The following is a 25,658-nucleotide window of genomic DNA, read 5'->3' as shown; positions in this document are numbered from 1 at the left end:
TACCAAAGGGGAAAGAGGGGGAGAGGGATAAATTAGGAGTTTGGGATAAACATATTCACACTACAATATATAAAATAGATAAAAAACAAGGACCTACTGTATAGCACAGGGAACTAAATTCAATATACTGTAATAGCCTATAATGAAAAATAATAAATAAATAGGGACTTTCTGTGGTCCAGTGGGTAAGACTCCATGCTCCCAATACAGGGGGCCTGGGTTCGATAACTGGTTGGGGAACTAGATCCTACATGCATGCTGCAACTAAAGAGTCCACATACTGCAACTAAGGAGTCCACATACTGCACCTAGAAGATCCCAGGTGCTACAACTGAGAGCTGGTGCAGCCAAAATAAATAAATAAATAAACAAACAAGTAAATAAATAAAATAAATAACTGAATCACTTTGCTGTGCACCTGAAACTAACACAACACTGTAGTTCAACTATACTTCAATAAAAATAATTAGTGAGAACACCAAACGTTGGAGAAAGTGTGGAGAAACTAGATCCCTCACACGCTGTTGGTAGGAATGTAAAGGGGTTAGGGATTATGGAAAATAGCTTGGTAGTTTCTTAAACACACACACACACACACACACACACACACCCCAGTCATTGTACTCCTGAGCATTCATCCCAGAGAAATGAAGACACACAAAATTCTGTACTCAAATATTTATAGCATCGTTATTCACAATAGCCACCGATCGGAAACAACTCAGATGTTTTTCGGTGGGTGAATGATCAAACTGTGATCCATGCATTACCACGGAATAGTATTTGGTAATAAAAAGGAATGAACTGTTGATACAGGAAACAACTTGGATGGATCTTAAGAGAATGATGCTGAGTAAACCAAGTCAGTCCCAACAGGTCACATGTTGTATGATTCCATTTGTAAATTATTGAAAGGATAAAATTATAGAAATGGAGAGCAGATTAGCGGTTGCCCATGGTTAAGGATGGAGGATGGGAGGGAAAGGGTATGGCTGTAAAACGGCAACATGAGATAGCCTCGTGTTTTGGGAAAAGTTCTAGAGCTTGTCTGTGTCAGTGTCAGTATCTGGGTTGTGATGGTGCATTATGACTTTGCCCCATGTCGCCACTAGGAAAAATCATGTGAAGGATACATGAGATCACTCTGTGCTATTTTTCACAACTACGTGCGAATATACAATGATCTCAAAATAAAAGTTCAGTTAAAAAAAGGCATAATTTATTCCAGGAATTGTGAGCAATTTCAGGTGGCTGGAAGGAAGGGTTACTAGAGTTGGGGTTGGAGAGGTGTCCTGGGGACAGATCACAAAAGGTTGGGGGTTCTGGACCTTCCATCTGGCTATCCTGGCAACTGGTGGGATTGCAGGGTACTGGAAGGTCTTCAGCAGGGGTGGTTTTGAGGCTCACTCCAATGGTGCTATAGAGAGGCGCCGAGTGGATGATTTTGGAAGCTGGGAGAGCAACCATGAGGCCGGAAGTGATGAGAGAGGAAGCTGGGTGGGGGCAGACGCCCAGGAATGATGTCCTCCCACGAGACATTTGAGAGGCTTGTTTTCTAAGGCCCCTTTCCAGAAATCCCCACTGGGATCTGACTTAGGGAAAGATGATTGACAGCCATTTTCACTACCAGGGCAGCGGAGCTGAGAGGAGAAAACTTCTGAATGCAGAGGCAACCCTGACCAGCAGTGGCGACTACCAGCTCCTTTACGTCCTCTGCCCTTCAGAGAGCAGCTGGGGAGATGGAGGTGACTTTGTCCTTACACCTGGGGTACACCTAGGGAGGAGCATGGGCTCGCCATACTTAGGGTGTGGGTCTGAGGGGCGGGGAAGGGGAGAGGATACTTTGTCTTCACACATCTCCTCTGCGTCATCTGGGTCTCTGCAGCAGACACGTGGGGCTTTGGTCATTAAAAAAAGAAATCAATAAAATAAAGAAAAGAGGGGAGAGAAAGACTAGGTTCTTGTCCCCTTGACAGTACCGTGTGACCCTGTGCAAAGCCCTTTGCCTCTCTGCCTCCTTCTCTGCTGAAAGCTAAGGCATTGGCATGAGGGATCTCTGAGGGCAATGATTCCCATACTGTTATCCTCGAAGGGTATCCCAGTGTGCTTAGTCCCAGGATGCTCCCGGGGGAGGCAGGACTAACACGCCACCCTCACCCATGTGCTGCTCTCAGAGGTCTCCTTGGCCAGACTTCTTTGCCTGGGCCAGCATGGCCTTGACCCAGAAGGACCCCGAAGGAGGCATGTTGATGAGGGAGTTTAAGACACCAGCAAGGGGCTTCCCTGGTGGCGCAGTGGTTGAGAGTCCACCTGCCGATGCAGGGGATGCGGGTTCGTGCCCCGGTCCGGGAGGATCCCACGTGCCGCGGAGCGGCTGGGCCCGTGAGCCATGGCCGCTGAGCCTGCGCGTCCGGAGCCTGTGCTCCGCAACGGGAGAGGCCACAACAGTGAGAGGCCCGCGTACCGCGATGAAGAGCGGCCCCCGCTCGCCGCAACTGGAGAAAGCCCACGCACAGAAACGAAGCCCCAACGCAGCCAAAAATAAATAAATAAAATTTATTTTTCAAAAAAAGACACCAGCAAGAAGCAACGCCTGTCACTGAGCATAGCCCTGGACCCCCAGCACTTCCTGGCCCTTTTGGCTGAGGACCCCTGGACATGCTGCCTCCATGGAGGGGCTCCTTTTCATGGCAGAAGGCTGCGGACTCTGGGGTCCGAATGGGGCTACCCGTCTGATCAAGCAAAGCCAGAAATGAGGCCAGGCAGCACTGGTTGTGGGCGGCACCTCCCAGGGGCGTCATTCACTGAGCGGTGTTGATGTGGTACCCAAGGCCTCCAGAGGGGCATTATCCAGCCTTCCCTTCTCCTTCTACAGATGGGGACACTGAGACCCAGCGGTGTTGGGGCCGCTGTCCAGATGCATCCAGCCATGAGGAAAGCTTGGACTTGAACCAGAATCTTCCCATTGCTAACCCAGGACCCTCTGTCCTCTGCCCTGGGTTGCATCTTCCCAGAGGGCTTCGGAAACACCCTGGAGAATGAGCCGTGGGGCTGGTGGCATAGAGAACAAAACTGGCTAAGTGGTTGCCCACCCCCCACTCCCCACCCTGAGTCTTGTGACCCTCCAGCCCCTAGTGAGCATCCCAGGTTGTGAAAGCATCACACCAAAGTTCCCTGGAGTGCAGGGTGCTCGAAGATCTGGGTCAGGTGATTCAAGGAAGGAAGTTTTCCTTGCCTGTGATGGAAAAAACTTTAATTCTGGGTTTAAACTCATCGCAAGTGTGCTGGGGTGGCATTTCCCACTGCTATATGGAGGGGAACGTGAGCCCATCTACAGAAAACACTTTGCATCCGGGGGACTTTGTGAGCTGTGCTCCTTGCCGCCCAGGGACTCTGCAGATGAAATCTGATCTTCCCTTTCAGTATAAAATTCCAGTTCATCAACTCAAAGCCTCCCTTTGAAAGACTGAAGAGGCCAGTGTTTTCCCTGCTCTTCAAAAGGTAAATGCGTGGAGCAAGTCTGATGGGGGAAAATTGGTTCCGGAGGTTAATGTGGGGGGTAGGATGCAAGCCCAGTGCGACTGCAATTTCTTCAGCATGAATGATGCAGGTGGAGAGGGGGCACGACAGAAGCTGAGAGATGCTGGGCCTCCGATGAGCCTAAAGACTCACAAAAGTTTTCTGCATACAGGTCTTTTGTCTCCTTAGGTAGGTTTATTCCTAGGTATTTTATTCTTTTTGATGCAATGGTAAATGGGAGTGTTTCCTTAATTTCTCTTTCAGACTTTTCATCATGAGTGTATAGGAATGCCAGAGATTTCTGTGCATTAATTTTGTATTCTGCTACTGTACCAAATTCATTGATTAGCTCTAGGAGTTTCTGGTAGCATCTCTAGGATTCTCTGTGTATAGTATCATGTCATCTACAAACAGTGACAGTTTTACTTCTTTTCCGATTTGATACAGATTGCCAACAAACACATGAAAGGATGCTCAACATCACTAATCATTAGAGAAATGAAAATCAAAACCACAATGAGGTATCACCTCACACCAGTCAGAATGGCCATCCTCAAAAAATCTATAAACAATAAATGCTAGAGAGGGTGTGGAGAAAAGGGAACCCTCTTGCACTGTTGGTGGGAATGTAAATTGGTACAGCCACTATGGAGAACAGTATGGAGGTTCCTTAAAAAACTAAAAATAGAATCCCAGCAATCCCACTCCTGGGCATATACCCTGAGAAAACCATAATTCAAAAAGAGTCATGTACCAAAATGTTCATTGCAGCTCTATTTACAATAGCCAAGACATGGAAGCAACCTAAGTGTCCATCAACAGATGAATGGATAAAGAAGATGTGGCACATATATACAATGGAATATTACTCAGCCATAAAAAGAAATGAAATTGAGTTATTTGTAGTGAGGTGGATGGACTCTGTCATACAGAGTGAAGTAAGTCAGACGGAGAAAAACAAATACCGTATGCTAACACATATATATGGAATCTAAGAAAAAAAAATGTCATGAAGAGACTAGGGGTAGGACGGGAATAAAACACAGACCTACTAGAGCATGGACTTGAGGATACGGGGAGGGGGAAGGGTAAGCTGTGACGAAGTGAGAGAGTGGCATGGACATATATACACTACCAAATGTAAAATAGATAGCTAGTGGGAAGCAGCCACATAGCACAGGGAGATCAGCTCGGTGCTTTGTGACCACCTAGAGGGGTGGGATAGGGAGGGTGGGAGGGAGGGAGATGCAAGAGGGAGGAGATATGGGAACATATGTTTATGTATAACTGATTCTCTTTGTTGTAAAGCAGAAACTAACACACCATTGTAAAGCAATTATACTCCAATAAACATGTTAAAAACAAAACAATAAAAACGAAAAATAGAGCTACCATATGGCCTAGCAATCCCACTACTGGGCACATACCTTGAGAAAACCATAATTCAAAAAGAGTCATGTACCACGATGTTCATTGCAGCACTATTTACAATAGCCAGGTCATGGAAGCAACTTAAGTGTCCATCAACAGGTGAATGGGTAAAGAAGATGTGGCACATATATACAATGGAATATTACTCAGCCACAAAAAGAAGCAAAATTGAGTTATTCGTTTTGGATGGATCTAGAGTCTGTCATACAGAGTGAAGTAAGTCAGAAAGAGAAAAACAAATACAATATGCTAATGCATATGTATGGAATCTAAAAAAAATGGTTCTGATGAACCTAGGGGTAGGACAGGAATAAAGACACAGAGAATGGACTTGAGGACATGGGGAGGGGGAAGGATAAGCTGGGATGAAGTGAGAGAGTAACATTGACACATACATATACTACCAAATGTAAAATAGATAGCTCGAGGGAAGCAACTGCATAGCACAAGGAGATCAGCTGGGTGCTTTGTGACCACCTAGAGGGGTGGATAGGGAGGGTGGGAGGGAGGGAGGCGCAAGAGGGAGGAGATATGGGGATATATGTATATGTGTAGCTGATTCACTTTGTTATACAGCAGAAACTAACACGCCATTGTAAAGCAATTATATTCCAATAAAGATGTTAAAAAAAAAAAGTCACAAAAGGCTTTTTGGGTCTCCTCATTGGAAGCCCCTGGTGGAGAAGGAAGGCTTCCTGTGGAGGTGGGGTTCTTAGCTTTTTGGAACCGTAGAATCTTCTGGCTGTCTGGCAAAACTCATGACCGTTTCTCTGAATAATGAATTGATGACATAAAATACAGATTTAAAAGGTAGTTAATTATACTGAAATCCAGCTGTCAAAATAGTAAAACAGTTGTGATACTGTGGCATACATGTGCTTCTTTATTAATACATTAGATATTTTGAGGTATCTGCAGGTCATAGGTACTGTGAATACACCACCGTGTAATTTTTTGTCTGCAGTCTTAATGGGAGGAAATGCTGCATCTTAGTTAGAGGTTCATGAAAATACAGATGCACACGCCCACGGATGTGGATGTATAATGAGAAAATAGTCTGAGCCAAAGTCTCAGAAAAGGTTAGTGTTTTGAATAAATTGACTGCAGGAAGGTTAAATAGAAAGATATTAAATAATACCCTTGTTTGCTTTATGAGATCTTTTTTTCTCAATCTTTTAAAAACGTTTTAACACGGTAAAATGTGTTAAATATATATTTTGTAATAAAGATACTTTTTTTTTTTTTTAAGCATAGGAGGGAACTTATACTTATTTTTCCCTCTGAGGTGTAAGTGTACAGTTTGGTTCTCATGAATTGGACCTATTATATCCCAGGTGGGAGAGACCCACCCCCCCAATAAGGAAATGATCTCTTGAAGGCTAGATGCTCCTCCTCCCCCAACCCAGAGTCCATGTGGACTGGGTCTGGGGGAAACTCTTTGGAGTATGAAGCTCTACTACTTATTATGGGTGACCATAGATTTTACTTGAGCCTCATTTTTCACAAGCTGTACAATGGGGATTATACTCCAAGCCCCATGGGGGTGTGATGCAGAGTAGAGGCTAAACAAATATGAGTTCCCTTGTGTTCCTATAGTTGTGCAGTACCCTCTCCTTTAAGACTCCCCCCGACCCCCAGGTTTACCAAGGTATGATTGGCAAATAAAAATTGTATGCATTTAAGGTGTACAACGTGATGGTTTGATATACGTATACATTGTGAAGTGATTACCACAGTCAAATTAATTAACACATCTATCACCTCACATAGTTATTTCTTTTTTCCATGTGGTGAGAACACTGAGAATCTATTCTCTTAGCAAATTTCAAGACTGCAATAGAGTATTATTAACTATAGTTGCCAAGCTGCACATTACATCCCCAGAACTTATTCATCTTATAACTGAAAGTTTGTACCCTTTGACCAACCTCTCCCCATTTCCCCCAGCCCCCAGCCCCCGGTAATCATGGTTCTACTCTCTGGTTCTATGAGTTCAACTTTTTAATATTTCACATGTAAGTGAGATCATACTGCATTTGTCTTTCTCTGTCTGGCTAATTTCACTTAGCATAATGTCTGCCAGATTCATCCATGTTGTTCCAGATGGCAGGTGATCCTTCTTTTTTATGGCTGAATAATATTCCATTATGTGTATGTACATACTGTATCTTCTTTATCCATTCATCTATAGAGGGCCACATGTTTCCATATCTTGGCTATTATGAATAACACTGCAATGAACATGGAATGCAGATATCTCTTTGACATACTGATTTCATTTCATTTGGATATATACCTGGTAGTGGGATTGTTGGATCACATGGTAGTTCTACTTTTTAGTTTTTTGAGGAACCCCTATAATGTTTTCCATAATGGCTGTACCAATTTACATTCCCACCAACAGTGCACAAGAGTTCCCTTTTCTCTACACCCTTGTCAATACTTATCTGTTGTCATTTTGACAATAGCCATGCTAACAGGTGTGAGGTGATATCTCATTCTGCTTTTGACTTGCATTTCCCTGATGATTAGTAATGTTAAGCCCCTTTTCATGTACTTGTTGGCCATTTGTATGTTGTCTTTGGAAAAATGTCTTTTGAGGTCCTTTGCCCATTTTAAAAATGGGTTATTTGGGGTTTTTAAAAATTGTTTGTTTATTTTTTTGCTATTGAGTTGTGAAAGTTCCTTGTATATTTTGAATGTTAACCATTTATTGGATATATGGTTTGCAAATATTTTCTCACATTCTGCAGGTTGCCTTTTACTTTTGTTGATGGTTTCCTTTGCTGTGCAGAAACCTTTTGGTTTGATGTAATCCCATTTGTTTATTTTTGCTTTTGTTGCCTGTGCTTTTGGTGTTATATCCAAAAAAAATCACTGCCAAGATCAATGCCAGGGAGCTTTCCACTATGTTTTCTTCTAGAAGTTTTATGGTTTCAAGTCTTATATTTGTCTTTAATCCATTTTGAGTTGATTCTGTGAGTGGTGTAAGAGTTCAGTTTTATTCTTTTGCATTGGATAGTCAATTTTCCAATCACCATTTATTTATCCTTTCACCATTGTGTATTCTTGGCATCCTTGTCAAGGATTAGATTAGTTGACCATATATGTGTGGTTTTATTTGGGTTTTATCTGGGTTCTCTATTCTATTCCATTGGTCTATGTGTCTGTTTTTATGCCAGTACTATACTGTTTTGATTACCATAGCTTTGTAACATAGTTTGCAATCTTCTTTCTCAAGACTTCTTTAGCTATTTGGGTCTTTTGTGGTTTTATAAGAATTTGGGGATTGCTTTTTCTATTTCTGTGAAATATGCTGTTGGAATTTGATAGGGATGACTGCAAGACTCTTAGTTATGCTCACGCTCTGGAGGTGGGTTGTATTTATTGGTGCCACATGACTCAACTGAATAATTCTTTACTGAGAATCTATAGGGACATGTATATGCTCCAGATTGGGAGCTCCGAAAGTGGGGGTCGGGAAGCACAAAGACCATGGAAAATATTTTATTTCCATCTCCTGGAAACTTTTAAATCAAAGCATACAGTAGCTATGATGTTCTTAGCATGTACTAGGATTAAATGTGCCAAGTGCCTCTCTGTGCCTCAGTTTCCCCTTGATAAAATAGGAATACTACCAGTGTCTACCTCCTAGGGATATTAGGAGGGGTCAATGAGTAATATTATAAAGTGTTTAGAATGGCACATGTTACTGATTCTATGCTTGCTAAGTACATAGTCCCTTATCTGGGTAGCATTTTTGCAAAGTTTACAGCTTCCGGTTGTCAGGTGAGCAAACTGAGGCTTGAGCCTGAGATTGTTGACATTTGTCAAGGGAGAGGGACGCTACAATCTCAATCTGATCAGCCAGGGGCGCCGTCAAAGATTCTTAGAACCAGAAGGATGCACTGGGTTGTCTAGGCCACTGATTAGACTGTGCTGTACCTTTCCTCCCTCATCCACAGTGTTCCCCACTCACCACACTGGCCTCCCTTTGGTTCTCTGAATACACTCAAAGTATTTCCACCGCAGGGCCCTTGGACATGTTGAACTGTATGCTTCATTCACTGCTCCTAGAGCTTAGCTCTCAGCTCAGGTGTCTTTTTTTTTTTTTTTTTTTTTTTTTTGCGGTGTGCGGCCCTCTCACCGCTGTGGCCTTTCCCGTTGCGGAACACAGGCTCCGGACGCGCAGGCTCAGCGGCCACGGCTCACGGGCCCAGCCGCTCCGTGGCATGTGGGATCTCCCCGGACTGGGGCACAAATCTGCGTCCCCTGCATCAGCAGGCGGACTCTCAACCACCACGCCACCAGGGAAGCCCTAGCTCAGGTGTCTTGATCTCTTGGAGGCTTTGCCTGGCCACTGTAACTTCACTAGGCTCTCTCCCACTACTTGGACATCACAGTTTTAAGATCTTTATAGTTCTCTGTCATTAATACATTTATCTTTGTTCACTTGACTCTTACCTGTTTCTCTTCCCTCCCCATCAGAATATAAGCTCACATACAGCAGGGACTTTGCTCATCACTATTTTTCTGCCTTCAGTCAGTGCTTTGAACAATACAGATTCTCAAGTATTTACTAACTGACTGAGTACTACACCCCTAAGGGCTGTTCAGCTTCGGCTCGGACGCACATGTTGTCATGGAGCTCATTCCTTCCTGAGGCCATCTGTTCTGCTGGCTGTGGCTTTGACTGTCAGAAAGTTCCTTCTTTAACTGGATCAATTCTGCCCTTTTGGTATCCACAGACTAAGTCTCTTCCTATCACCTTTGGAGGTGAGGCCAGTTGGTGATCCAAGTTGTCAGAAGAGTCTCTTTTTCCTTTCCTTGTCCTCTTTCACATGGCCTCTCAGGTAAGACCCCCAAAATGGAGGTTGTCCCCCATTATCTTCCAAAGGTATCCACAGGTGGCTGACTGCCCACTGTTGAATGCAAATACTTGTCCTAACTAGGGGTGTGTTATAGAACAGAAAGCCACGCAGTTTAACTGCAGTCCAAGAATGAGAAGGAAACTAGGATAAAAAGACCCATATTTCTAGAGGCTTCTTGTGTTGTTATTAATAGACTTCCTGTGGGGGTGAAAAGGTTCAGTGGTCAAAGTCTGAACACACTGGGTTTCACTGAGTTAAACTTTCCTGTAGATCTTAGTTTCTTTCCTATAAATCTTGCCAGAATCTTTGAGATGCAGTGGGGCCTGTGATTTCTACGAGGGAGTCACAGTTTATGAATTTCCCAAACTCATTCACCTTAGGAATATTTTCATCCAACACCCATGAACATCTCACGAACCAACAGATGTCCAGGGGTTCTGATTTGGGAAGTACTTTCCTAGGTGTTTCTTCAGCTTTTCTAGCCAAGATCTCATGATTCTAGAGAGGAACCTTCTAGAGACGGAACACTTTTCTCTTACAAAATCCACAAGGATAAGCCTGCCTTGCCCACATCCGATGAAGGACCAGGCACGCGAATGGGACCCTAAAATTTTTCCTCTTTTCCCATCACCCTGGGAGCCCATCTATCCTCCTTGTCCTCTGTCTTCACTCCCCACCCCCAACCAGGTTCTTAGTTTATAACTCCTTTCGAATAACATCTCAGGATTCTTGGGGAGATAAGAATCACCAGGGAATTGTTTGAGAGCTGTAAATGACTTAAATTGGTTAGGATTCCAATGATCACGAAATGGCTTCATTGCCTCCTGCCGATAACAGGGCTGTAACCTTCCTCCCCTGGGGAGTACAGGTCCCCACCCCAGGGGTCACACAGCGGTCAGGGCCCTGGCAGCTGGGGAAGAAGAGAGAAGCTTTCTTCCCCCGCTACCCCACCCCCCACCCCGCTGGCTCCAGGACCGGCTAGGAGCAGCCAGGGCTGATGACAGCCCGGGTGGTGGCCTCACGGGGAGCCTGTCGGCAGCTCTCCTCCCTTTGTCACCCCCTCGACTTCCTGGGGACCTTGGCAGGCCCCTGTCACTCTTGTCACTTGGACTGCCCTTCTATCCCGTGAGGAATCCTGGAGCCTAGTCCCATTTATTTATTCTGTTGTACAGAGTCTACCACGGTGGGGCTTTGTGGGGAAAAGCGTCTGTATAACTAGTCATAATGCTGGATTTATTCATTAATCTGTGCATCCTTCGTCAAATATTTGTGGGGCATTTACCATATGCCAGCCAGTGTACTAGAAAGGAAGACAGACTCTGTGAATAAGGGGAGGAGTGTATACACACACCCTTTATACATTCATAGTATAAAGAATAGTATATATACATACGCACATATATGTACATATATATAATGTATATGTTATAAACGTATATAACATGTAAACGTATATAACATATACATTCGTTTAAAGCTTTGGCGTCGGGCAAGTCTGACTTGCAATCAGACCTTTGCTGTGTGAGATTCAGCTGCATCCCCCTCTGACACTTACGGTGCCTATGTCATAGGACTGGGGTGAGAATTAAAGCACTGGGCTCACGGTAGGACCCTCCATACGTGGAGGCCACCATTATCACAATAAAGGTCCACAGAGTTGTGGGAGTGAAAAGGAGGAATCATTATAAAAGGCAATTTATAACTTATCTTTGATATCTATCTATAGAGATATGCATGTAACAGCCACCAGCAGATTCTGAGCAGTTACTTCAAAGCAGAGACCAAGGGCAAGGCAGGCAGGGCAGCATTTGAGTGGGGCCTTGAAGCGTGAGTAGAATTCCAATAGCTGGGGAGAGGGGAGGGCATTCCTAGCCAAGGAAAATGCAGGGCAAAGGGTGTGAGATAGGAATGTACCTGCTGTGTTCCAGGAGCCTCGGAAGATTTAGTGCGGTTGGAATGTGGGGCTCACCGAGGGCTGCAGGAGAAGAGGAAGTCAGAGAGGTGAGGAAGAAGGGACCTTTGGAAAACCTCGTCCCAGTGTTCTTTGCATTGGCCTTAAACTTCTCTTCCTATCATCCCTGTGTTGGTGCTGATGCTGCCCTCCGGGGTGCTTGCACTGAGTGAGTCTTCCCTCTTTCTCCTGACAAGCGCTTCAAACCTTAGATTTCCTGGAGTCCCTCACCTGTGTCCCAAACATACCCGGTGCTTTCATGCGACCCTCAGGAGACCTGGCTTTTAGAACCTGTGCTCCTGTGCCTTCCAGGTCATTTTTTTTTTTTCCTGCTCTGCACTCCCTCTTTTATTTTATTTTATTTATTTATTTTTTTTTTAAATTAAAAAAAAATTTTTTTAACATCTTTATTTGAGTATAACTGTTTTACAATAGTGTGTTAGTTTCTCCTTTACAACAAAGTGAATCAGTTATACATATACATATGTTCCCATAACTCTTCCCTCTTTAGTCACCCTCCCTCCCACCCTCCCTATCCCACCCCTCTAGGTGGTCACAAAGCACAGAGGTGCACTCCCTGTGCTATGCTGCAGCTTCCCACTAGCTATCTAATTTACATTTGGTAGTGTGTATATGTCCCTGCCACTCTCTCACATCGTCACAGCTTACCCTTCCCCCTCCCCATATCCTCAAGTCCATGCTCTAGTAGGTCTGTGTTTTATTCCCATCCTACCACTAATCTCTTCATGACATTTTTAAAATTTTTTTAGATTCCATATATATGTGTTAGCATACGGTATTTGTTTTTATCCTTCTGACTTACTTCACTCTGTATGACAGATTCCAGGTCTATCCACCTCATTACAAATAACTCAGTTTCATTTCTTTTTATGGCTGAGTAATATTCCATTGTATATATGTGCCACATCTTCCTTATCCATTCATCTGTCGATGGACACTTAGGTTGCTTCCATGTCCTGGCTATTATAAATAGTGCTGCAATAAACATTGTGGTACATGACTCTTTTTGAATTATGGTTTTCTCTGGGTATATGCCCAGTAGTGGGATTGCTGGGTCGTATGGTAGTTCTATTTGTAGTTTTTTAAGGAACCTCCATACTGTTCTCCATAGTGGCTGTATCATTTTACATTCCCACCAACAGCTGCACTCCCTCTTTTAAATGAATGGCTTCTGGATTAAAATTTCTTTATTAGGAAAAATTTCTAGCATATACAAAACTAGAGAGGATGGCTTGTGAACTCCCGCACGCTCATCAGGAAGTTTCAGCTCTGATCATTTTGGCCAGTCACGGTTTCTCTGTTCTCTCCTCCTCTGTTTTCTTTGTGTGTTTGTTTGCTGAAGTACTTTGAAGCAAATCCCAAACATTACATCTTTTCATCCCTAAGATTTTAGTATGCATCACTAACAAAAAAGGGATGTTAAAAAACCTGACCATGTTATTTATTTATTTATTTTTGCGGTACGCGGGCCTCTCACCGCTGTGGCCTCTCCCGTTGCGGAGCACAGGCTCCGGACGCGCAGGCTCAGCGGCCATGGCTCACGGGCCCAGTCGCTCCGCGGCATGTGGGATCTTCCCGGACCTGGGCACGAACCCGCGTCCCCCGCATCGGCAGGCGGTCTCCCCACCACTGCGCCACCAGGGAAGCCCTGACCATGTCATTTTGACAGTCAACACAATTAACAGAAAATTTCAATATCCTCTGTTATTCATGTTCAGAGTTCTTTGATTGTATTCGAGATTTTATGATTTAAAAAAATCAAGATCCAGAAAAGATTCATATATTGCATTTGCTTATATTATATCTCCTGTTTCTTTTACTCTTTAATAATTCCTCCCCTGTCTTTTCCATGCTACGGATTTGTTGGAGAAACACAATCATTTGTTCTGTTGACTGTCCCATATTCTGAATATGACTGATTGCTTCTTCCTGGTATTTAATTTAATTTATTCTTCTATTGTCTATACTTCCTGAAATAGGTAGTTAAGTCTACAGTATAATTGGAGTGAAGTTCTTTTTTTTTTTTTTTCTTTTTTAGGGGAGAACAATTCACAGATGGTGGTGTGTGCTCCCCACTACCTAATGTTTAGGAGTCACACAGTGGAGTGTTGTTCCACTGTTAAATGAGGCGGAAACTGATGGGGGTTTAGATGGTGTCAGTCTGATCTCTCTATAGGTCGTCTCTTCTGAACATCTCTTCTGTCCACCCTTCTCTCTTAAAAAGAGGTACCAAGAAAGGAATGCATCACTCCAGCAGTTGTTGGATTATAGAAAAGAAGTATCACCCACACCCCTCATTCTGTACCTCATATTTCTGTTCATGCAGCCAAAGGCTCCCTTAGCTCATTCTGGGGCTGCAGCACAGCTGACTTCCACTAAGCTCACTTTAAAAAAAAAACAATCTATTTATTTATTGTTGGCTGTGTTGGGTCTTCGTTGCTGCGCGCGGGCTTTCTCTAGTTGTGGCGAGCAGAGGCTACTCTTAGTTGCAGTGTTCAGGCTTCTCATTGCGGTGGCTTCTCTTGTTGCAGAACATGGGCTCTAGGCACATGGGCTTCAGTAGTTGTGGCACACGGGCTCAATAGTTGTGGCTCGCAGGCTCTAGAGCACAGGCTCAGTAGTTGTGGTGCATGGGCTTAGTTGCTCTGTGGCACGTGGGATCTTCCTGGACCAGGGCTCGAACCCGTGACCCCTGCATTGGTAGGCAGATTCTTAATCACTGCGCCACCAGGGAAGCCCTAAGCTCACTTTGAATAAATCCCCTAAGCCTCTTTTTCATGGGTTACTGATAAGCCACCTCTCTTTCTTCAGGAACTTTCCCATTTGGTTTTTTGGTCTGAAGTAAACCTTATATTTATACAAATAAACCTTATATATCTTATACATAGATAACATTTATATATGTATTATATTATTCAAAGTGAAGTTTTGTTTTGTCTCAGCCAACCCTTCAAGGTTCGTTTCCATTGTGATTTTGTCATTATAGGAAGGCTGATAGGAGAAGGGACTGCTAAGAGCCTTGATTTTAGCTCCTGCACTTTATAGATGAAGAAAATGAAGTATAGAGAAATTCCCTTTTTTGAATTAAGTTGCTCAGGGTCACACACCATGGGACAGACAGTTATGCTGGTGACCCCCGCTGAACCACACTTCTGGGTGGTCGCTCGATTATGTAGCCTCCGCCCACATGGGGGAGTGGTCATGTGACTCTCTTTGGCCAATGAGACATTAGTGAGCAATGTTAGCAGAGGCTCCGTGAGCACTTAGGTACTGGTGCTTGTCTTCTTGGAAGGCTCACTCTGGCGATGCCAATGGGGAGGGACCTCCAGTGGCTGAGAGCACAGGGTGATGGGGCTGGAGAGAGACACCCAGGTAGCTATCCACAACCTGCTGCTCCGTGAAGAAGGACAGCAGAGGGTCGATCTTCTCTGGAGCATCTGAAAGCTTCAGATATCTAATGATAGAAGTATAAAGTCAAGGCTTCAACCTCGACTTCAAGCAGATGAACCAACAAAGATCAAGACATGCTCTTGAGGGCCTGGAAGTGAGGACTGGAGACCCCAGATGCAGTAGCATGGTTTGAGCATGGCGTGGGACACATAGGGTGCTCAAAACCACAAGCAGATCCATTCCTTGGTCACAGTGCTTTGAGGATCTTCACGAGGGCTTTAGTATAAACAGCTGGGCATTGCTGTTAGGAAACAGAGCCTGCCCTTGATAGTTGGCTGAGTTGAAGTCTGCAGAGAAAGCTCCATTGAGTTCTTCCAGGTTGCTTGTGGGTTCAAACACCTGCCGCCCATCCTTTTGTTGTCTTTATGCAATAATGCTGGGATTACAGAATCCATTCAGGTACTGTCTGAGCAGGTACCCGGATTGGGTAGGTGACTCCTATCTAATTACACCAAGGAAGATTCTGGAATCTAGCTTTTGGTGTAGAAGAAAAACGCAGCCCCAGACGGATCCTTATTCCTGTGTTTGCGTGCCATTCCTTAGATTCAGAGGCAGATTCATATTTTATGGAGCCTAAGTTTTATGCAATTCAGGGGACCTTTTCAAAGCAAGAGAATGCAATATTACAAGTATCAAATTCAGTCCAAGATCTTGGAAGGGACCCGTACAAAGGAGGAACCTTGAAAATGAAGTTTCATAGCTTTTCAGTAAATCCGTCTCTGCTCCCATTTATGTAACCATTCCTTCAGCCAGAGTGTTCTTTCTCCTACTTCTTTACCTCTCAAACTCCTACTAATACTTGAAGTGTAAGTAAAACGTTCCCTTCTCTGGAAGTCTTCTCTGGTTTCCCTATTGGCAGATTGAATCACCTCTATACAGTGCTCCTGCACTGCTCCCTTTAACTCATATCCCCCCAGATCCCAGTGTTCTGTCTAACCTAAGTGTCTGTCCTCTCCTGCCAGATCCACTCTTGAGGCCAGGGACTGTGTCTTCTTGTTTTTGTTCCTCTAGCACCCAGAAGAGGACTCTATATAAGTGTTTATGGGATGGATGAGCCCTTGTCGAATCCTGGAGACTACCCATTCCTTTGTTAGACTCAAGGTCAACTACTGGCTTGATAAAGCTGGAACACACCCAGCATGGAGGAGAAACAGTGAAGATAAACTGTGGTCAGAGGTCTTAACTGCACACACACACACACACACACACACACACACACACACACACACACACACACACACACACACACCCCATGACACGCATAGGCACACCCATAGATTCACAGCTTCCCAAGATGTTAGCAAAGGGCAGGGCTCTGTTGTAAGAAGTGGAAAAGTCCTTTCGTGTGATGCAGAGAGTTCCTTCTGGTCATCCACTGCATTTAACTCCAGGTCAAGGAACCAAACAATTAGCTGGAGTGACTCAGCCCTGAGGGGGGCCAATTTTTTTAGACCCCAGAGAAAGATTAGTTATAGCTTCCATTTGGAACCTTTCTTTGCAGAGCCTGAGGCTCATGGCAAACACTTTAATTAACCCTGATCTTTCATTAACACTGAACCTTTGTGGGGGTAGGGGAAGGGGTCAGTGCTGATTGGAGCCAATTTCCGGCTAGATCCCCGGGGGACCAGAGAGGAAGTGAGTCAATGTCTTTGGGAACTCAGGTGACGCCTTGGGCTCAGACCCTGGCTTTCTGAGGAACAAAGACCATCAGAACTGGAGGAGGCCCCAGGAGCCATCTTGACCAATGTTATTTTAGAGTTGAGGAAGCTGAGCTGTGGAGGCGGGGAGCAAATTGGCCACTGCTGCGCATGATGGGGACGGGACGAGAGCTCAGGCTTCCTGACTTCCAAGTCAGAAGTTTGTTTTGTACCATGAAAGTCTGAATAAAGAGCATCTAGAGACCCGCTGTGGAAGATGTTAAGCCTAGTCAGTGCCCTGGGAGGGGAGAAGGAGGGAGGGGCGGATGACCTGCCACTTACTGTCTCCAGCTTTGGGGGCTTGTTATCTTTTAACTAAATGATTCTCCTTTGTGTACAAGAAAAAGAATTTGTTTCTTTGGTTGCTCTTGACTCCCAGCCTGGTTTTTAGAGAGAAATCATGGCAAAGGAGATAGGGCCATAGTTCTGGATTCAGAAGGCCTGAGTTCAAGACCCAGCTCTGTGCTTTCTGACCTTGTCACCCTGGCAAGTCGCTGCCTGTGTGGGAGCCACAGTTGTTTTGAATGATCAGACACCCATTTCCAACCTTCTCCTCCATTGCCAGCCTCCATCAAACAAACATGCTTGGAGAATCTAAATATTCGTCCTCTCAACTTTCTTTGCATCTAGGTGTGGCTTTTTACAAAGTTTTGGCTATACAGTCTTAAGTGGAAGTCTGCTGGGGGGTTTCTGGGAGGGATTTTTTTTAAATCTTTTTTTTTAATTGAAGTATAGTTGATTTACAGTGTTGTGTTAATTTCTGCTGTACAGCAAAGTGACTCAGGTATACACATATATACATTCTTTTTAATATTCTTTTCCATTATGGTTTATCCCAGGATATTGAATATAGTTCCTTGTGCTCTACAGTAGAACCTTGTTGTTTATCCGTTCTATATATAGTAGTTTGCATCTACTAACTCCAAACTCCCAGTCCATCCCTCCCCCACCTCCCCTCCCCCTTGGCAACCATAAGTTTGTTCTCTATGTCTGTGAGTCTATTTGTTTTTCCGGATAGAAGAGACAGACATCACTGACACTGCTTTCTTTGCTTCTTCCTAACCTGAGTGCAGATGTGATGGCTGGAGCTAACGCAGACACTATGTGTCCATGGGAGAAAGGTCAAGTGAATCCTACGCACGCTGGCCGTACCTCCAGGTTTCTTGTTAGATGAGAAATCCAAATTCACATTGGTATAAGCTACTGTTGGTTTCTTGTAGCTGAAAGCATTCTTATGTGGTATAAAATAGATAAAATTTTGGGTTATCTCTAGTGAATGACTATTATTTGTCAACCCAGAATCCATTTCCCTTTCTTCTGGTAGCTGCACCCCAGTTTTCCCAGGGGAATCCCCTGTTCCTCTGCTGTCAATCCACATGGCTGGGGTGGAGCTGACTTTACCTCTGGCTGGACCCTAGGGTCCATCAGAACATTCCACACCCTCCCCTCAACCTTAGGGATAGACAGATTGAGGGGTGCTTTGTGCCTGGGGTGTGGCTAGTGGCACCCAATCCCAGGACCTTTGTGATAATTCTAGGAAAGGGACACTCTTTCCCTCAGACTTGAGGGTCTGGCTGACGCAGAGGAAAGCAGAGTGGAGAGATGGGAATGAGGTGGAGACATAACTGAATTTTAGATCCAGCCCCACTCATACTCTTCAGTTACTTGAGCTGACTCTCTTCCATTTCAGGAGTCCAGACTTAGTGACGAGGTGGGGCCACTTAGCTTTAAACAATAGTTGTCACCAGAGCAGGGGCTCAAATCCTTGTCGAAAGTGAATCCATGTTTTGCCGAATTCTGCAGATGATTCGCTTACGATCCAGAACCCAGTCCCTGGGCTCCTCTTCCTTATTTCCCCTGTAACATCTTGCTCAGAAATTTACTGGAGGATTTCTCTCAAGCCATCGCCGCTGTTCCTATGAGGATCTGCCCTCATTAGACCACCAGGCAGCAAATCAGCTTCTTGGTCTAATTGCCATAAAAGGTCTTTTCCAACTGACCATCTTCTGCATTTATTTCCCTGAGATTACATGAAAAATCCATCCTACAGCCAAGAGCTCTTGGCCCGGCACCTTCTCTTCTCAGATTCCGAGCCTGCCTGCTCAGTGTGTTGTTTTTTTTCTGTGAATGAACTTGATCTCCATTGGTTTTTGTCCCAGAGCTCCTGGTCCACTTCTCCTTGTGCCCTGAGTCTGCCCTCCCCACCTCCAGGGGATGCTTTCCAGACCTCCATCCCCTCCTATGATTCTCCGCAGTGGCTCATTGGGTGATCCCCTGTCCCCACATGGGACCCCTCCAGCACCAGAAGAGGAAGAAAAGCATTTTCTTTGATAGCAAAAGGGCATATTGTAAAGCACAGGAGAAGTGAGAAAAGGCACCCATTGTCCTATTATTTGTTAACATTTAATTTCTAAAGTTATATACTTAGGGCAAAAAGTTCAAACACTGCCAGGCATCAGGGAAAACAAATATTCCTCTCTCCATTATGTGAGACCAGCATCCCACTCTCTGGAAGTAATTGCTGTCATGGTTTTTTTTTGTATTTGTCTAGGAACTTTCTAGATATATAGATGTGAGTACGCACACACACATAACAAATATTGAGTGTCTACTATGTGCCAGGCCCTGTTTTGTTCACTGTTTGGGAATACAGCAGTGTACAAATCAGATAATATCCTTGACCTCATGGGACTTTCATTCTACTGTTGGGAGAGAGACAATAAATAAATAAATGCATAATATGTCAGGTATTGATAAGAACTGGAAAAATTTTAAAAATGGGGTAAGGGGTAGGGAATGACAAGGTCTGTATGTGCGTGCTCTCTTAGATAGGATGGCCTGAGGGGGGCTGTCTGAGTACCATTTGAGTGAGGGAGTGAGCCAGGCAAATAGCTAGAAAAGGATGTTTCAGGCAGTGACAGGAAGTGCAAAAGCCCTGGGGTAGGATTGTATTCAGCACTGTGGAGCAGCAGCTGGTAGGAGGCCAGCAAGGCCGGAGCAGGGAGCCCTGGGGAAAATCATGGGAGCCACGGAAACGTCCGTGTTGGCCACGGGAAGGGCCTTTTGACTTTATTCCACGTGAGGCAGGGAAGAACTTGAGGGTTTGAGTCATGATCTGACTCACATTCTCCCAGCATCCCTCTGGCTGCGGAGTGAAGAATAGAGCCCGGGTGGGGCGAGGTGACCACAAGGAGACGGTGGGGACATGCTCGTGGCTGGCATCAAGGAGATGGAGTCGGATGCTGGGTTTGCTGCTTGATTAGAAAAGATAGTCATCAGAAAAATATATGATATCACTTATATGTGGAATCTAAAAAAATGATACCAATGAACTTATTTACAAAACAAAAATAGACTCACAGATGTGGAAAACAAACTTATGGTTACCAAAGGGGAAAGGGAGGGGAGGGATAAATTGGGAGTTTGGGATTAACATATACACACTACTCTATATAAAATAGATAAACAACAAGGACCTACTGTTTAGCACAGGGAACTGTATTCATAATAACCTATAATGGAAAAGAATCGGAAAAAGAATATATTTGTAACTGAATTACTTTACTATATACCTGAAACTAACACAACTTTGTAAATCAACTATACTTCAGTTAAAAATATATATTTATAAAGAAAAGATAGTCATCAAAATTGCTGTGAAGATCTGAGCCTGAGAAACTGGAAGAAAGGTGTTGCCATGTGCTGAGGAGAAAGGCTGAGAAAGAAGCAGGTTTGGGGTGGGGAGTGAATAGAGTTTGTTTTTAGATGTGTTAAGTTTGAGCGTGACGTCAGGTGGCCGCGGCCTGCAGCAGCTTGAAGCAGGGTTTCCGTTCCCGGCCAGAGATTGAGGTCGGGTCGCAGCGGTGAGAGCGCCAAATGCTAGCCACTCGACCAGTGGCCAGTGACAAGGCCCTGGCCCTTCGGCTTTGCAGAAAAGAATTCCCACGAAGATGGAAAGTAGTGAAACAAGTAAAGTGTTTATTAGAAGAAAACAGAGTACAGTACATGAGGATAGACACACGGGCGGGCTCAGAGAGGGAGAGAGTCGCGCTCTCGTGGTAGTTTAAATCACTTATTTGGGGCATTTCTTCTGGATTTTCTTTGGCCAATCATTTCGATTTGCCTGGTTCAGAGTCCGTATTTGGTACATCTCCGGATCCTCCTGTGTGTGCCCGCGTCTCTTAGCCAAGACGGATTCTACTGAAGAGGCCTATGGGTAGTTAGCATCCCTTATTATGGGGTGGCGTCCCCTCCCTTTTGACCTCCAAGGAGCTTTTCTATGCATGTGTAGTCAGAGAGGTCTCCTGACCTTGAGAATGAGGCATATGTGGTCTCTTATGTTCTATCTGGGCAGGGCCCAGCCTCCTCCCTTGATTGTTCAGCTGTTTTCATCTTGGAGTATGGTCCACAGAGAACGAACTCCAACTGTTTGCCCCGGGGGCCCACCTATCCCCTGCCTCAAGATGACATTAGACAGTCAAGTGAAGGTGTCAGGAGCATTCAAGGAAGAAGTCTAGATGAGAAATTCATTTGGGTGTTACGGTGGATGGAGAGCATGGCATGCACTTTGTAGCTCCTCCTGGCAAGAGGAGGACTGTTCTCCCACCCCTTGAATCTGGGCTGGCCTTATGACTTGCTTTCACTAATGGATGCATTGGAAGTGAGAAGTGAATTCTCAGGCCAAGCCTCAAGAGCCCTTGTACCTTCTGCCTTTGTGCTCTTGGAATCCTGTGACCACACTACAAGGAAGCCTACTGAGGCCCAGTCACCCTGTGGCCTCAGCTAACAGCCTGCCATACCCAGGCCTGTCTGTGAGTAAGGCCACCTGAGATTCCCCTGGTGGCCACTGACCGACTAGTTGACCGCAGACACATGAGCAAGCCCAGCCGAGATCCGCTAAGTCAGCACCGACTAGACCAGGAGCCCGGTCAAGCCTGAGCCAAAGAAATCATTATTTCAAGCAACTGAGTTTTGGTGGGATTTATTATGGTGCAGAAACCATCACATTTTGATGATGTGTTTAAATAGCAGGACATCTGATCTTTTCTTTTTTTTTTTTTTTTTTTGTGGTACGCGGGCCTCTCACTGTTGTGGCCTCTCCCATTGCGGAGCGCAGGCTCCGGACGCACAGGCTCAGCGGCCACGGCTCATGGGCCCAGCCGCTCCGCGGCACGTGGCATCTTCCCGGACCGGGGCACGAACCCACGTCCCCTGCATCGGCAGGCGGATTCCCAACCACTGCGCCACCAGGGAAGCCCCCATCTGATCTTTTCTTACTCAAATGAGACCATGATATTGTTCTGAAACATGCCTTTTCCATTCAGTGATGTGTCCAATGACAGTTTCCCATGAAGTATATTTCCGTCTCTCTCATTATTTTTAACAGCTGGATGAATATGCTACAATCAGTCATCTCAACCAGTGTCTTATTTTGGTGGTTTCCAGGGTTTGCTGTCACAAAGCCTTGGTGAACATTCTTACAGACAGGATTTATATCCATGGGTATTTATCAGATAAGTTCTTGCAAAAACAATGACTGAGTCAAAGAGATATGCATTTAGAATATGAGTAGTTGTGAAGTTATCATCCAAAATAATTTATTAATTTATACTTCCTTCTATATGAGAGTGACTTTCATCAAGCCCTTACCAACACTTTGAAATATTTGCCAGCCTGAAAGGTAAAAAAAAAAAAAAGTATTGCATTACTGTTTTACTTACATTTTTAAATGATGGATGAGGTTGAGACTATTTTTGTATGTTTAGTATCTATTTATATGTTTTTCCTGCGAATCTCTTATTTCTGCTCTTTGCCCGTTTTGTGTCTTGTTGAGCCTTTAAAAAAACTGAACCATCAAAGGTCAATGAATATTAAAGAAATGTTACTGTATTTCTAAACACTTTCTAGATGTAGACTTTTAAATGAGTTCTGGAAGAGTTTGAAAGGCAATAAATAATCATTTCCTAACATCATGGTGTTTTCAAGTACAAAACACTTGACTATATCATCTAATATAATCTCGTAGCTAACTTCTGAGGCAGGTCCTGGTATCCCCAGAAAGATTAAGTAACTTTTAGGTCAGGAAAAATTGTGAAAGACTTTGAAATAAGCATAAAAAGACTGTTCTGTCTAGAGCACTCTTCCAGAATTTCTTCCCCTTACATTGTCTGTGAGCTATTTTTCCACTCTGTATAATTGTTGGAAACTGGTACTAATGCAGATGATACTTGTCTATAGAAATGCAAATGAATTGTGCCCGGTGGAGATGCCATTGATTACTTCCCTATGGCCATTGACCCTTTTTGTCTCTGTTTGTAATTCATTTCAGTATTCCTGATTGTCTCTGCTTGTGTCTGTTCTTTGAATTCTCCTTTGAACTGTTACGATGTCTTACTGGTTCCCCCATTAATTAGTGAGTTAGATAAAATGTTGGCACGTGTTCATTTTATATTTATATGATCGTACTGAAACCTGGGGGGAGGGGGGCAGGGCACAACCTTTAAAAGAATGAGATAGCCATTGAGGATACGACATAAACTGGTTAGAACCGATTAGGTCCAAAGTAGTGGAAGACCTCCAGTAGACCTTGAGCCTCATTATACGCTCATTGTAATACATTAGCATATGCTAAACGAGACTCCCACCAGTGCCATTACATAGAAGGCCCAAAAGTGGACAGTGGCCCAATTCCTGGAAATCCCCACCCCTTCTCCAAAGTAGTTGGAACTCATTAGCCTATGAAATAACCCAGCCCATAAAAGTTAACCATCCCAAGTTTCTCTCTCCCTCCCTCTTTCTTAGGTTTTTCAGCACAGAGTGAGGCTGGCCTTCTAACTAGGCCCCTTGCACAAATCCTGGGAAGTTAAACTCTGAAAAGCACTTACTCTCTTACCCTTCATTCAAACCAGAAATGACAACATCCCTCCCCAAGCCAGCAGAATAACCAAAGACACTAAATTCTGTTTAAATTTTTAAAAAAATGTTTCTATATTTCCTTCCCTCTTTAGAACATTCATATCAAAGCCAAACAGAATGTGTTAGCACATGGGCCTCTTGCAAGGTCATTGATTGAATGTTCTGCTTGCAGGGGGAGGTCAGTACCATTCTTTCCACCAACCTGGACTGAGCTTCAGGGCACAGAGCCTCAGCTGTTCATGTCAATATCCAGTTCCATTTATGAAGCGCTCAGTAGGTGAGCGCTTATGAATGAATGAACAAACCTCTCCTTAGTCTCCTCTGTGCCTCTGTTCTCACCATAGTTCATCTCACCAAAGTAAGGGCCAGAAGGACCCTCAGAAGTCACCTTGTCCAACCGCCTGTGTTACAAATGAGGCCCAGAGGGGGTGAGTGACTGGCTGGAGGTCACACAGCAAATTAGAGGAAGCACAGGTGCAAGAGGACGACCTCTTCCTTCCGGGGAGATCATCCTGAGATCTCACACAGTGTCTGTCGCCTGAAGCAGGAGGGTGACACTGGCCAGGAGAGATGAGAGCTTCCTTTATTGGTCACCTTGCTGCTGGGTCTGATGCAACCTTCCAAGGGACAAGCTCAAGGTGGCTTCCTGGGCTGTGGATTGTCTTTGGATCGTGAGATTGATTCCCCCAGAGACCTGGGTACCTTCCCACCACCTGCCTTCACCTGGAGAAGAGAGCAGCTCCACTAAGGAGAGGATGTCTGGTCCCTGTGTGGAAGTAGCACAGATGTTGCCCCATTTGGGGTGCGGAGGTGCAAAAAAAGCAAAGTGCAGGGATGCAGGTCGGCTGGATGATGAGAGGGTCTGGGAGAGGCTGTGTCTCCCATGGGTGGCATGGGAGGAGGGCAATCCGGGTGGGGAGCCAGGCAGAGGCCAGCTGACCTTGAGCCGGTGGATAGCAACCTGTGGGAGGAGCCAGCCTGGGCCCTGCAGGGGGCTGCAGCATGGGGCCCTGTCACAAGGAGAGGCCAGGAGAGAGAAGTGAGCCCTGAGCTTTACCCTGGGCTGTCCCTCGGCTTCCCAACCTTTCCCTGTTACTCTCGGGCAGCTCGGAGTGGGTATCGGGGGACCAACCTGGGGAGAAGTGTGTGCCCAGGGGGGCCAGGAAACCTCGTCCCCATCCCGGCATTTACAGCAACTGTTTGTTGTGGAAAAGTCACTTTGCTTCTCAGAGTCGAGTTTCTGCATTAGCCAAAAATGGATAAATTAAAAATCTTACCTCATAGGGTCGCTAATGGCTTTGTACAAACCGTTTCCCATAGGAGTGTCTATTCTGTGTACTGCTGAGCCCTTCTGTTTGGCATCGGGCACACATTCCAAATCTGTGTTGACTCAGTGGACGGCTAAGCCTTAGGGAGCATTTCCTAGGTGATGAGCGGTCGTTTCATCCTCATCAACTCCATGACTGTCCTCTGAGGGGCACAGTGACCCTTCCAGGCCACACTGCTGCTAAGCGCAGAGCTGGGATTCGAACCGGGGTCGCCTGACTCCCCAGCCACTGGGCTCGACCTCCACGCACCGCCCTTTACTCTGTGATCCTGCTCCACAAATTGAGAAGTTTTGCACAAGTAATACACGTGGGTCCCCGGAGGAGGGAGAGGAGTGTGATTGTCACCCAGTGGAGGAGGACACAGGGACAGAGGCAGCGACTTCCGGAGCATCCGTGCCTACTGTCTTTCTAAAAGAATTGCCTTTGCACTTTTTACAGTAGACAGAGCTCCGGAGGTCCCCAGCCACACCCCCTC

At 45.0% G+C, this 25,658-nt stretch overlaps 1 protein-coding gene across 1 annotated transcript in view; it reads right to left on the bottom strand.

Annotated features, from left to right (window-relative positions):
• The window catches only part of ISX (intestine specific homeobox), a 98,078-nt gene that overhangs the window by 54,068 nt on the left and 18,352 nt on the right, over positions 1-25,658 (bottom strand). Inside the window, 2 exon segments of the mRNA XM_059082474.1 lie at positions 24,579-24,675; positions 24,677-24,865. Of these exon segments, the coding sequence (XP_058938457.1) occupies positions 24,579-24,675; positions 24,677-24,865 (286 nt within the window).

Source organism: Kogia breviceps, chromosome 12, assembly GCF_026419965.1.
Source record: "Kogia breviceps isolate mKogBre1 chromosome 12, mKogBre1 haplotype 1, whole genome shotgun sequence".
Lineage (NCBI taxonomy): Eukaryota > Metazoa > Chordata > Mammalia > Artiodactyla > Physeteridae > Kogia > Kogia breviceps.
Note: the sequence above shows the minus strand (reverse complement) of the source record. Positions and strands in the feature narration are given on the sequence as shown.